At 38.2% G+C, this 13936-nt stretch overlaps 1 protein-coding gene across 1 annotated transcript in view; it reads right to left on the reverse strand.

Moving 5' to 3' along the window:
* The window catches only part of lrba (LPS-responsive vesicle trafficking, beach and anchor containing), an 817631-nt gene that overhangs the window by 618615 nt on the left and 185080 nt on the right, over positions 1-13936 (reverse strand). The window contains exons 26-29 of the mRNA XM_059965020.1: positions 12914-13041; positions 8080-8187; positions 5509-5677; positions 1911-2349 (exon numbers count right to left, since the gene is read on the reverse strand). Coding sequence (XP_059821003.1) covers positions 1911-2349; positions 5509-5677; positions 8080-8187; positions 12914-13041 — 844 coding nt within the window. The remainder of the gene's footprint in view (positions 1-1910; positions 2350-5508; positions 5678-8079; positions 8188-12913; positions 13042-13936) is intronic.

The raw sequence follows: 13936 nt of genomic DNA on the forward strand, positions 1-13936 counted from the left end.
TACGACAATGGAGACATTAGCAAACTTGAATATGGCATTGGAGCTGTTCTAAGCACACAGCAAAGCAAGTAGAGCAGAGGGCTAAGCTCACAGCTCTGTGGTGCAGCGGTACTGAGAGATCATGGAAGAGATGTTGTTGCCAATCCAAACTGACTGGGGTCTGCAAATGAGCAAATTGAGAATCCAAATGCACAATAATGTATTGAGGCAAAAGTCTTGAAACTTAGCAATTTTGAGAGGATGATGGTATTAGCTGTAGTCAACAAAGAGCATAATGATGTATGCATTTTTGCTATCCAGATGTTCCAGTGTTGAGTAAAGAGCCAATAAAATGGCAAATGCTGTGGAACTGTTTCTCCGGTAGGCAAATTGAAGAGGATCCAAATCTTAAGAGTTGATATTTCATGTTTTATCACCAAATCTACAATTTATTTTCTCGGGACTGTTTATTTATTTATTGTTGTATTTGCACATTTTGTCTACTTTTGCACATTGGCTGCTTGTTACTCTTTGTGAGCAGTTTTTGGTTGATTCCATTGTATTTGTTTTCCTGTGAATGTCTGCAAGAAATTGAAACTCGGTAGTATTTGATGACATATATGTACTTTGATAATAAATTTACTTTGAACTTTAGTTTTGAGTGTCGAGTGCTGTAAGATGCTTAAACACCATTTTTTGAGCTTGTGTTGCTTTTGCTAGAAGATTTAAGGAAATATGGTCAGAAATGTCAGAGTAGGAGTGTCATGAAGAATTAAACTAACAACTGGAAACACTAAAATTTAAATGTTTAAACTTAGTTCAGTACATTAACATTAAAGTTTAACACCAATACTGGGAAATGTGGAGATCCAATCTTATTGCCTTTGGGGTATATTTCATGTATTAAACGTGCCCATGTTCAGACTTGTTTTTTTTATTCATTTCATTTGGATTGCATGACCACAACCATGAAGGACAGAATAGGTAACAAATCATACTGATAATCTCAAGTGGAATCATAAATCAGTTTTTTAAAAAATTTAACTAGCCTGTTGACTAGCCTGTACAGCAACACACACAAAATGCTGAAGGAACTCATCAGGCCAGGCAGCATCTATGGAAAAAAGTACAGTCCATATTTTCAGTCTTTTGAGTGTGTTCCTCAGATTTCCAGCATCTGCAGATTTTCTCTTGTTTGTTGGTTCTGAGCATGGTCAAAACAATCATTTAATCACCAAGTGCTTTCCAAGTAGAAAGCCAACAGAAACACACGATAAGCAATTACACAGCAGTCCTATCTTTAAGTATTTGTTTCTCAAGCAACTGATGTCCACCAGGAAAGATTAATAGCAATTTCAAATGTAAATCACTAAGTAATTTGGGGCAATTCACAAGATGTTGGCTGCTCATTATAAATTGTCAGGAGTGTGGTAATAAGGAAAGGAAAAGGTTGCCACATTTACTTAACCTCATTTCTTCCTACATCATTAACTTACATCCTTAGTGGAGTATTTAGTGAATAAGGCAAATTTTAGAAGCTTTAGATATCAATTTTAGACAACATATTTCATGCAATAATTATCTGCACCAATAATAGTGACATTTTTTTGGTTGACAGATATTACTGGCACAGATGATTTGATGACCCTGGTATTCCTGGGAACTTAGTTTCTGGATACAAGTAACCTCTGACATTTGAATTTTTTCCCCAAAGAAATAGTCATTAAAAACATTTGAAATGCTTTATACTTCCATTGTAAGGCAACAATCCAGTACTACAGTAATGTAATTACTTCGCCAAGTTAAGGTTTCTGGAGATGCTTTTTGCCCATTTATGAGGTAAAATTTTAAATAACATTTATGAACTATATGCAATAACACTTAATTTGAAAGCAAACAAAAATCACAGAAATTGTCATCACCATATTTACCTGTCAAAAGAACGGAACTGAACAGATTGCTCTCCTAGTGCATCCCCAGTAACTCCCAAAAAGGATGGTCCTAATAGTGCCATATCTACTTCAATATTATCTGTTGGTGCATTCACCAGGCTTCTTAGGATTTCCTTCACGCTGACATTTTTCCCTTGTGATGCAATTGACACAGTAGAAGTACTTTTATTTTCAGAATTACTTCCATTTTCGCCTTTAGTTTCTTGTGAATGTGACTTCTTAACTTCTGAAGACAGAGTTGACAGAAGTTCACTCATTGCATCTGGACCAGTGCTGACAGTCTCATGTTTACTAGTTCCTAAATTGGAAACCGTATTTAAAATCTGTTCTTCTCCAATACCAGAGTCCCTTCGAATTGGTGCATCGGATGCATCAGCATTTGCTGCTGGAGCAGCCAAACCTAATGAATCTTTTCCATCTAAAAAAAAATAAATTTCAAAGTTAACATAAAAATGGCTATAAATTGTAATATGACCCAAATTTAATCTGTATGCACTGACAATCCCCATTGACAGGCAGTGCTAGAAAATGGTCAAACTCTTAACTGCATTTTCGCTATGCAGAAATATTCATAACAGTGACTCAAGTCCTGGATGATTACCAACCAAGCAGAACTAAATTTCATAGTCTATTGTATCATTGCTAGTGCAAAACAACTTGCATTTCAAAAGAAAATTGTACACTACTAGCTCTCCCAATAGCAATAACATAGTAGAAGAAAACACCTGGCAGTGAGTGGTCTGGGTAAGTTTAAAGCTGCTTGCATTAGAGACAAGTTCACCCTCATGAAGAGGATTAATCCTTCTTTTAACCAGAATAATAAAACACATTACCTAACCCACAACATTCCCAAAACCTATCTCCAGTTCCCTCAACCAATTATAGCTAAGCACTTTTGTATGGAATAACAAACTCCAAGTTGCACAATGAATTTCTAATTGAGCACCAAATAGCATGGAGACCATCTCATGGGTCCTCAGATTCTTACTATCAAATTAATTGACTTCAGTGGTAAAGTGGTCCATTTGGTAGGAAAAGATGGAACACAACCCTTAAGGAAATCAAAATCAACTCTTCATAAAACCAGAGCAGATTTTAACCATTTGGCCCATCAAGTCTGCTGTTATTTAATCATGGCTGATTCATTTTCCCCATTTGTCTGACTACGCCCTGTAACCTCTGGTGCTCATACTAATCAAGAACATAGCACTTTCTGCTTTAAATGTACCCAATGCTCTGGCTTCCGTAGCTTTCTGTTGTAATGAATTCCATAGATTCACCATCCTCTGACTGAAGAAATTCCTACTAAACGGACATTCTTCTATTCTAAGGCCGTGTCCTCTGGTCCTGGACCACCCTGCTATTGGAAATAATCTCATATTCACTCTATTTAGGCCTTTCAATATTCAATAGTTTTCCATGAAATTCTCTCCCTCACCGCCCCCCCATCATTCTTCTAACTCAGTGATTACTGACCCAAAGCCATCAAATGCTCCTCATGCATTCACCCTTTCATTTCCAGAATCAATCTCATAAACCTCCTCTGGACTCTCTTCAATACTGTACATCCTTTCTTAGAAAGACAGCCCAAAACCAGTCAGACCACATTTGGGGTATTTGAGAAATGTCTTGTAAACCTCAGCATTACATCTTTGCTTTTATATTCCAGTTCTCCTGAACTGAAGGTTAACATTGCATTTGCCTTCCTTACTACTGTCTCAACCACGTTAACCCTCAGGAAAACCTGCATTAGGTCTCCAAAGTCCCTTTGCACCTTTGATTTCCCTATTTGCTCCCCATTTAGAAAATAGCTGATGCCTTTATTCCATCTACCAAAGTGCCTTTCCATACATTTCCCTACGCTGTATTCCATCTGACACTCATGCCCATTTTCCCAATCTGTTCAAGTTCTCCTGCAGGCTGGCTGCTTTCTCAATTCTACCTGTGCCTCCAGCTACCTTTGTATCACCTGCAAACTTAGCTACAAAGGGGTGAAAGGGTTACCAGGATGGGGAATAGGAAAGAGAAGTGGGAGGGAGAAAAGATCATCAGAAACAGAAGAAATCAATGTTCATGCCATTGCATTGGAGGCAATCTAGACTATGAGGTGCTGTTCCTCCAACCAGAGTTTTGGCCTCATCATGGCTGTAGAAAGCTATGTCGTAATCCAAATGGTAAAGCAAATTGAAATGAGTGGCCACCGGGAAATCCTGCCTTTTGCAGCAGTGTGATGATACTCAACAAAAGCTGTCCCACAATATGTGTTGAGTCACACCTACATAGAGGTGGATGGACCAGATACAATAAATTAAAAGAGGACATCTCAAATGTTCTAGAATGGAAAGCCTAACCCTGAGAACAGATGCTATGTAGATGGTGGAATTGAGAGAAAGGAAGAGTATTTTTAACAAGTGATAAGGTTTTGACAACATTTTGGTCTAAAAAGGAAGAGTTGAGAAGCCACAATAAGAAGGATTGGGGAGATGGAAGAGGACAAGATGGTAAAGTAATAGATGAGACGAGGTGAGGGGGAAGGCTTTCTCCAGCATTTGTTCAAGTACTTGAGTTCCTCCAATGTTTTATGTGTTTTGCTCAAGATTTCTATCATCTGCAGATTTTCTCATGTTTATGCTACCTTCCTTTGTATACTGTGTACATTCAAATACAACAACTTCAACTCTGTATTTACCACTCTTCTTTTCAATTTTGTCTCCATGCTGCCTGAAGTTAAATTCTTATCCCGTTTCTAAACTCTGTCTTTATTCTGGAGATTTCTGTAACATCTCTTGCATTCTGCGTTCCTTTTTCTTTATTCATACTTTTCCAAGCTTGTTGACCCTATTACTTTCTTTTGGTCCTGTGTTTTCAGTATAGTACCAAAATCAGCATGATCTTTTAAGTAGTGAAATTCAGATTTATAGTTCAATTATATTTGCATTCCTCTCACAGTTAAATACCACCAGTTTGATGGCAAGCATTAAGGATTTAAAATTCAACTTGTCCTTGGTTGAACTATTGTATAATTGCTACTTCGATTAATTTAGGAACGGTTTCCATAAATTTAAGGTCTAAGTAACATCTACAAAGTATAAAGTTTACAGATAAAATATTTGGAGTACAAATCTGGTACCAGTATTCTTTTATTGCAAACCTTTTATTTAAATACAGTTAGTCTTACTCTTCAAATGAACCAGCTTTTAAACACTCAATGAATTGAAATGAAATATATCTGGCTAGCCATGATATGGTGACTAGAACAAATTTTATCAACTTAAAAAGACTCACTTGCACTTGTTCACAATCCTTAGAAATTAAGAAGGGGGATCTCAGCATTAACAAAAAATTTACAGTAACTAAAAAATATTTTCCTCAAATTACTTGAAATTGATAAAATGCACATGCTTTGGGGAACCTTCCATCTGCTTGTTTGCATCTATGAGCAAGAAAATTGGTGAAATTGCTCCTGTGATTCTGAAGCCTGATTGATCTGCCAAATGTGCAAATACCAAACGGTGAAAAATGACAAACAGCTAACAGCTTGAAATTATCCCGAATCTAGGAAAGCAACAAATCTAACCTGTGCTTGAGGTAGCCCCATTTACGTTGTCAGTACTTCTGACAGACTGACAACGAGATACCTTTCTTTCCTTTTGAGGTTCCAGAATTTCTCGATACTTTGATACCATCAGTACAGAGATGAAGTAAACCACAGCCAAGGCAAGAAACTGAGCCTGCTTGCTGTCCTCCTATAAAAAGAACAATTTATATACAACATAATTTTGCTTAAGTCACTTCAATACAAAGCAGAAAAGAAATTACTCAGCAAATTACACAAAATTAAAAATATTGGATAAGCAATACTATTTCTTAAATACCTCAAATGCAAAATAATTGAATTACATTCATTAACACTATTAAAATCACAAAAGTCCCTTAATATAGCAAAATGTCTGAAGATAAGAATGTTTTTGAACAAAACAGCACGCCACTAAGGAGATATTGACTCAAAACCTATTAACCACATCATTCCCAGAATCATCCTCGTGGACTTCTTCTGGACTTTCCAATGACAACAGATCCTTTCTGAGATATGGGGCCCAAAACTGTTGACAATACTCCAAGTGCAGCCTGACTAGTGTCTCATAAAGTCTCAGCATTATCTCCTTGCTTTTACATTCTATTCCCCTTGAAATAAATTCCAACATTGCATTTCCCTTCTTTACCACAGACTCAACCTGTAAATTAACCCTCTGGGAGTCTTACACAAGGACTCCCAAGTCCCTCTGCACCTCTGATGTTTGAACCTTCTCCCCATTTAGATAATAGTCCGCACTGTTGTTCCTTTTACCAAAATGTATTTTCATACTTTTCCCAACACTGTGTACGTCTGCCTCTTTTTGCCTCTAATTTGTCCAAGTCCTTTGTAATAACCGCAAACTCTGCCACAAAGCCATCAAATCCATTATCTAAATCATTGATAAACAATATGAAAAGCTGTGGCCCCAATACTGACCGCTGAGGAACACCATTAGTCACCTGCAACCAACCAGAAAAGGCCCCTTTATTCCTACTCGCTACCTCCTGTCAGCCATTCCACAATCCATGCCAGTATCGTTCCTGTAATGCCATAGGATTTCATCTTGAACAGCAGCCTCATCTGTGGCACCTTATCAAATAACTTCATTAACTTCAAGACTTCCATGATTGATTATGTATGCAAGGAAGTTCTTGAAATGGTACTCATTATCATTTAATTACCAAAATTCCCATGATTCTGATCTACAGGAACTGAAGCGTTTGGACAGTATGGTCAAAGGTAGCTACTAAGGAGCATTTGTTACTTGTCATATCTTCAGCTTCCAAGTCTTAAACTCTGCAATTCCCTTCCTGAATTTCCCAACCTCCATCTCTCTTGCCTCAATTAAGTTGCTCATTCTTCTATTAAGTCAACCTAATTTATCTATATCAGAATTTTGATCATCTTCCCTCTTTATGTGCCTCAATAAAACTCCTCTGAAGAACCTTGTGACATATGGTCATAGTTGTAGATATAAAATAAATGTGTTCTTTCCACCATAATGTGACTGGATCTACAGAATATGCCCAAATAAATATTAGTTACTTTCCAATACCATAGACAGGTGGAAGCCAAATCATTGAGCATATTTAAAGCAGAATTTGATAGATTCTTGATTAATAAGGACATCAAAGGTTACAGGGAGAAGGCAGGAGAATGGGTTTGAGAAGCATAATAAATCAGCCACAATGGACTGGCAGAGAAGACTTGATGGGCTGAATGCCCTAATTCTGCTCCTATGTCTTACAGTCTGAAAGACTTGTCAGAAACAAATGCACAAGGAAATTTCTTTAGATTGAAGTGGAAAAAAAAGAATTTGCAATTTATGGTTTTAGGTTATCCTGCAAAGGGACTGAGACAGCAGTGCAGAGAGGCAAAAGAGAGGGGTGAGCTGGGAACTGGTAGGTGATAGATGGAACAAGGAGAGGTGGAAAATGATGGGCAGATGGATCCAGGTGCTGGAATAGGGGGCAGAATGAAGCTTGGAGACAACGGCTGCTGGTTATAAGCAGAAACAGATAAGGCAAAAATTAATAACTAGGTATTTGGAAAAAATGGGGGGGGGGGCAAGAGAGGGGATAGGATGGATAGACCACAGAATAAGAAACTCAGGTGGATAGGCACGTTGGTGATGGGTAGATGGAACCTGCTGGGGAGATGAAATCAGCTAATGCTGAGCATGGAAATAGAAACAGTGAACAAAGGTATAGAGAATCTTGGTGAGACAGCAAGACTGTGGGTTACTTGTAACTGGAAAATTGAATGTCAACATTGTTGGACAGTAGCTGTGCTACTCATCTAACTTGCGTTTGGTCTCACTGAGGTAGTGGAGAACGCCAAGAGCATATCGGTTGGATGGGAATGGGGAGGGGAGCTGAAAAGACATTCCACTAAAAGATTAAGATGGCCACCGCAATTACAACAACTTCCCATTGAACTTGCAAGATTTAGCCTTTAATGGGCAATGAAAGAAACATATTAAAACAAGCTGCCAACTCCTATCAGTGCACTTGATCCATAAAATGAATAGGCAAAATAGAACTAAATACAAACCACAAATGCAAAACTTACAACGTCTCTGAACACAGCAGCTCGAAGACGATTAATATCCATATCTTGCAGCAAACGGTCAGGATCTCTTATTAGAGAAACACCAGCTGTTACAGAATTGATAGAGCTCTAAAGAAAATAAAAACACAAAGAACAAGTAAAAGCACAATAGCATTAGAATTATTAACCTTTCTTATGTCAACCAAACAAAACAGTTTTACATTTTCACTACCTCAAGTTTCTTTCCTTTCCAAGTTACAAACTGGGTGGAGGAGTCTGGTAGAACTTTAACCTTCTATTTCAGGATATTGGTTTAGATCCAAGTAGTAACACAAAGAATGGTGGAGTAAAATTTCAACATCCATCATGTTTGTTAGAATTAATTGAGTAATGTAACTAAAGTAAACAATTAAATAAGAATGACAGAAATCATCCTACTAGTGCACCAAACTTGGCAACCAACCAGACATTCAGCATTTATTCCAACTGCTTCACAACATGCAATTCAATGAACCTTACAAATAATATTATATCAGTAGTCCCACTCTAAGAGTTCAAATCACAGCAAGGTACCACCTAAATTTCACTTGTGTCTTACATCATCTTGTCTCAATATACATCTCAACTACCCTTTATCAGCTTAAAAACATTAAAGTTTATACATCCCATAAGTTGCTCTTTGTTTTGACCTAAACTTATTTACATTAACAAGGCCACAAATGGAAATTCATTATGTTCAGATAGTACATTATAGTCAAGGGTTTGATGTGGAATAAATACAAGAACAAAAACTGACTATCATTAATTTACTTTAATCATACATTAAGTTTTACTGTGTACTTATCCTCATCCAAAATTCATTTCTATGGAGAAATAGAATGCTGTAGCCTATTTCCCATACATTTAAAACTATTATATCAATGTTAACATTAAAGAAAAGGTCATAAGGAATGGAAGCAGGAATGGGTCATTTGGTCCACCAAGAACACAACTGATTTTAACCTCAATGTCACTTTCCTGCATTAACCCAATATACCTTTCTCTAATATCCAAAAACTTAATCTTCATCTTGAATATACTTTGTGACTGAGCCTCAAGAGTTTGTATAGATAAAGAAGTCAAAAAGTTCACCAAAATCAGAAAATCTAACCTTTTATTTTCCCTTAGTACTATACACCTCAGCCAGGGAAATTGTCAGATCTGAAACCACACTGTCAAGTTGCAAAGAATTTTGTACCTTTCAATTAGATCAACTCTCCTGTTTGTAAATTCAAATACAGTACAGGCAGTCCCCAGGTTACATACGAGTTCCGTTCCTGAGTCCGTCCTTAAGTCAGATTTGTATGTGAGTCGGAACAAGTACATCCGGTATAATTTAGCATGTTAGTCAAACGTTTGTCATAATATATAGTATATATTTTACCTTTCTATGCATATAAAACACTTAAGAAACGTATGTATTACAATAATTAAACAACTGCGTTGCTTAGTAATAATTATAGCTTTCATCGGGGCAGGGCCTTTCATATGCTCCATTATTCACACTTTATCTGTTATCCTTTAAAATTGTTCCAATCGTTGACCAACTGTACCCTAACACTTCTCCAGTGACCGGTGGTGTTTCACCTCTTTCCAAACGCTTTATTATTTCCACTTTATTTTCAATCACGATCGCTTCCCATCAATGGAACAGAAACACTGCGGGCGGCGGGTCCCGACCTCCGTCGGCTCCCGAAGTCCGCTGGGTCCTAACGACCACCGCACTGAGACAGGCTAAATGGGAAAAGTGGGGGCTGTGCAGGGTTTGGGTATTTGATCCTCCACAATATTCCGCGTGGGAATTTAAACTGGAAGTGGCAGTGTTTTTTTTTACGAGGTTGAGTTGCGAGCTCGACATCAACCCAACACGGATGGGACAGGAGTCACTAGATCAACATCAACCCGGCAAAGGAGCGGTCTATCACTGGATCAAAGTCAGGAGCTTCCGTTCTCCAGCCTGTCGCTGATCTCACTGCACCACCAGCTGACTGGAATGGGGGGGGGGGGGGGGGGGGGGGTCAGGGTGAATCTTACTAAGAAAATTTTTTTTTAATTAGTTTTTTTTGTACATTTTCTACATAGTTGCAGAAAAAAAAACAGATCAAAATGAAGAACATTGATACAGTGCAAAACTAAATATACAATAATATGATACAAAGAAAGATAATTGAGAAAGCACCCAAATTGAAGACATGTAAAATTAGTATCCTCCCCACGCCCCGCAACAAAAAAACACTCCAGACCAACCACAACACAATATAGAGAATATAAATCAGGACAATCATGCCCCCAAAACTGTAAATACACTTAGCAACAGATGATATTAATGCCCACTACCAAAAAAAAGGATCTGAAAGCAAGGGACCGAAAGATTCAATCCCTTTACATTCCAGCTCACAAATTTAAGTGTATTAACCATTATCAATTGTTAGTGCATAGAAGGCAGCAGGCATATAAAAAGTCAAGCAGTACAATAACAGTCTGGGAGCAAAGATGTAAACATAGATTCGTAGAATCAAAACAGAAACATGTCTTGAGTAACAAAGGAAGGCAAAAGTAACAGTGAGTAGTGTTGGAACTGAAGAACCCACCCCACTCTCGCAACCCAAAACTAGACGGCTACCAAAAAAAAGCAGCTAGCTCTACCAAAAAAAATTAACCCAATTAAAAATTAACCCAGTTCTGTGTCATTAACAACAGTTCCGTATAAATACTATAGCAAATGGTAACTAGTTTATGCACTAGAAAACATAATTACAAATAGGAACAACTTCAACAGAAGTATAAAACTTAATACAAAGAAAATCAGAAGAAAACGAAAACTAACCTACCCGCGAAAAATGATAGAAGATTAAAAGGAAAAAAAAGGGAGGGAGAAAAAGGGGAAATTATAGATTCGAAGAGAGTACTTATCAACCATTTACAGAAAAAAAAAGCAAAACTTAAACTATGAATCAACCAACAGGGAGGCCTTCAATAAAAACTCCAAACCTCCAAAACAAGATAGAGTCAATTGTAGCTCTCTATAAATAAAGTTATACAAGAATAAAATAGATTACACAAGTACAATCTAAACGTCCGCAGAGAAACATTAAACTCGGATTATCTATTTAGGGAAAACGCACCAAGTCCAGGGAGAGATTGTCTACAGCCTTTAGAGTTTCAATAGATAATGTCTGAATTATTCAAGTAAAGTCTGAGTTCGGAAAAAATAGCTTTACTACGAGAGGTCAGACCGGGTTCCGAAGGAGACGGGATGACCAGGAGACTTCCAATAAATGCCTCAGCCTCCTTCACTGATTTAAACCACTTATATTCTCCAGTAGTAAGCGTAATTCCAAGATCGGCTGGGTTTCGAAGGGAGGGTCTGAGTCCGCGATCAAAAAGCACTTTCATTACACCTTTAAACTCAGCACACATCTTCAGAACCTGGGGGTCAAAATCCTCCACAAAACGAATGACCGTATTTTGAAAAGCAAAAGTACCTCTGCGGCGTGCCTCCATAATCAAACGGTTTTTCACCTGGTATTGATGAAAGCACAAAATTACTGGCCGTGGGCGGGAGCCCAGAATTGCACGGGGAACGTAGATCCTGTGTGCCCTTTCAAGCTCAGGTGGAATCAGAAGAAATTCTTTCCCAAAAATCTCACAAAGGAAATTGGAGAAAAATTTCACAGGAGAGCCCTGTTCGGTAGTCTCTGGCAAACCAAGGATTCGTAGACTGCAACATCTGCTCCGGTTTTCAAGATCCACCATTTTGGAAAAAAGTTTACAATTCTTCTCCTCTAGGCTGGAACAGAGAGTTTCGAGAAATTGAACATGGCGTTTTAAATCTTCAGAAGTTGAGTCGATGCGAGATAAATGTTCAGCATGTTCGTCCACTCTAGCATTGATCCAATCCAATTTGACATCCAGCTGGTTGAAAGAAGTCCTAAATTCCTTTAAAACATCTTGTCGATGCTGTTCTAAAGCAGCGAGAATGTCAGCCGGCAAAGCCGTAGAAGTTTCCCTTTTTCCGGGTTTTAGTACTTTTGGTAGCCATTATAAAATAGATGTGTTCGCAGGCAAGTAAAAATAAAATACCTAACTAAGGTTTAAGAATGGAGACATATAGTGCAAAGATAGGGAGAATGACGGAGCAAAAGTTCAGAGCAGCTAAACAATCGCCATCTTACCGGAAGTCCCCCCTTACTAAGAAAAATTTAAGCCAAATACAAAGTTAAACACTCAACACAGTGTCAATAGCAATTACTTAAAATGGTGGATGGCATTGCGATCCGACTTAAAATGCCGAACGGCATCGCGATCTGACTTAAAATGGCAGGCGGCGTTCTCCTTCCTCGGTGCGCAAGTACGAATTGTCCATAAGTCGGATGATCGTAACTCAGGGACTACCTGTACTACAGTCCAAGCCTGCTTCATCTTTCCTCATATGACATACACTGCATTCCAGAAATCAATCTGTTGCATCTTGGTGCACCAAATGCTCAGAAACTCTGATTCTGATTAACATCGCTTATAACCAAGCTGGACCATGACACTAGATGAAATGAAAGAAATGTCAAGGCATCTAGGAATGATGATGAGTATATCCATATATTAAAAGCAATTTTATTGCTTAATAACGTTCCTTTAATTGCCTCAAATCATAAAATGAAGCTGAGCCTGTAAGTACACTTCAGCATTTCACATTTTTGACATTCTTCCCCTTCATAGCTTACAGCTTTATGACTTGCAAAACTTAGTGATCATGGGACCAGATCAAAGGTTTTCCATTTATCTGGGTATCCAATCTATATGTGAATCAAACACTTGCCTTGGATGTTAACTTCCCACTTCCAAGAAAGCCATGCATAGTTTTTTGAGCCTTAATGTTATCAGCACCAGACTTAACACGGCATACTTGCTGACATTCCAAACAGTTTCTCACTGCCACAGCACACACTGCAATTGGAAAGAAATCAAATAATCAACTTAAACACAAATCATCTGGCAGAAAACATTCTTTAAGTATGAATCTCAAAATATCTGGAGAAAATCATTATCACTCAAACAAAAGAATATAGAAGTTATTGTACAGTATCAGCTTCTGGGATTGACTTTTACTCACAGTAAAGTCAAAGGATAATTTACAATACTGCACCAAATCATTTTCTGCCCCCTTGCCCCTTCCCAAACCCCAATTCTTATTTTTAATGCATCTCACAAAATGCTGGAGGATGTCAGCCAACATCTATGGAAATGAATAAACAGTCAACATTTCGGGCCAAGAACCTTCAAAAAAGATGGGAAAAGGTGAAGAACGTCCTTCAATTTAAAACAAGTCTCACCATTATGGAAGAAATTCCCAGTGGCCAAACATTTTAATTCCAATTCCCATTCCAACATGTCAGCCAGCCCATGTCCTCCTCTTGTTCCACAATGAGGCCACCCTCAGTGTGGAGAGGTAACACCTTATATTCCATCTGAATAACCTTCAACCTGGTAGCGTGAACATCCATTTCTCCTTCCGGTAATTTTTTCCCTCCCCTCTTCACCTACTTCACCTACTCTGGCCTCTTACTTCTCACCTGCATAGTACCTCCATCTGGATCCACTCCTCCTTCCCTTTCTCCTTTGGACCTTCTTCTCCAGCTCTCTACCTTTCCTACCCACCCAACTTTGCCTATTACATTCCAGCTGAACTCCTTTCCCCTCCCCCACCTTTTATTCTGGCAGCTTCCCCTGTCCTTTCCATTCCTGAACAGGGGTCTCAGCCTGAAATGTCAACTGTTTGTTTATTTCCATAGATGCTGCCTGACCTGTTGAATTCCTCCAGCATTTTGTGTGTGTTGCCTTG

This window comes from Hypanus sabinus, chromosome 3, assembly GCF_030144855.1.
Source record: "Hypanus sabinus isolate sHypSab1 chromosome 3, sHypSab1.hap1, whole genome shotgun sequence".
In the NCBI taxonomy this organism is placed as follows: domain Eukaryota; kingdom Metazoa; phylum Chordata; class Chondrichthyes; order Myliobatiformes; family Dasyatidae; genus Hypanus; species Hypanus sabinus.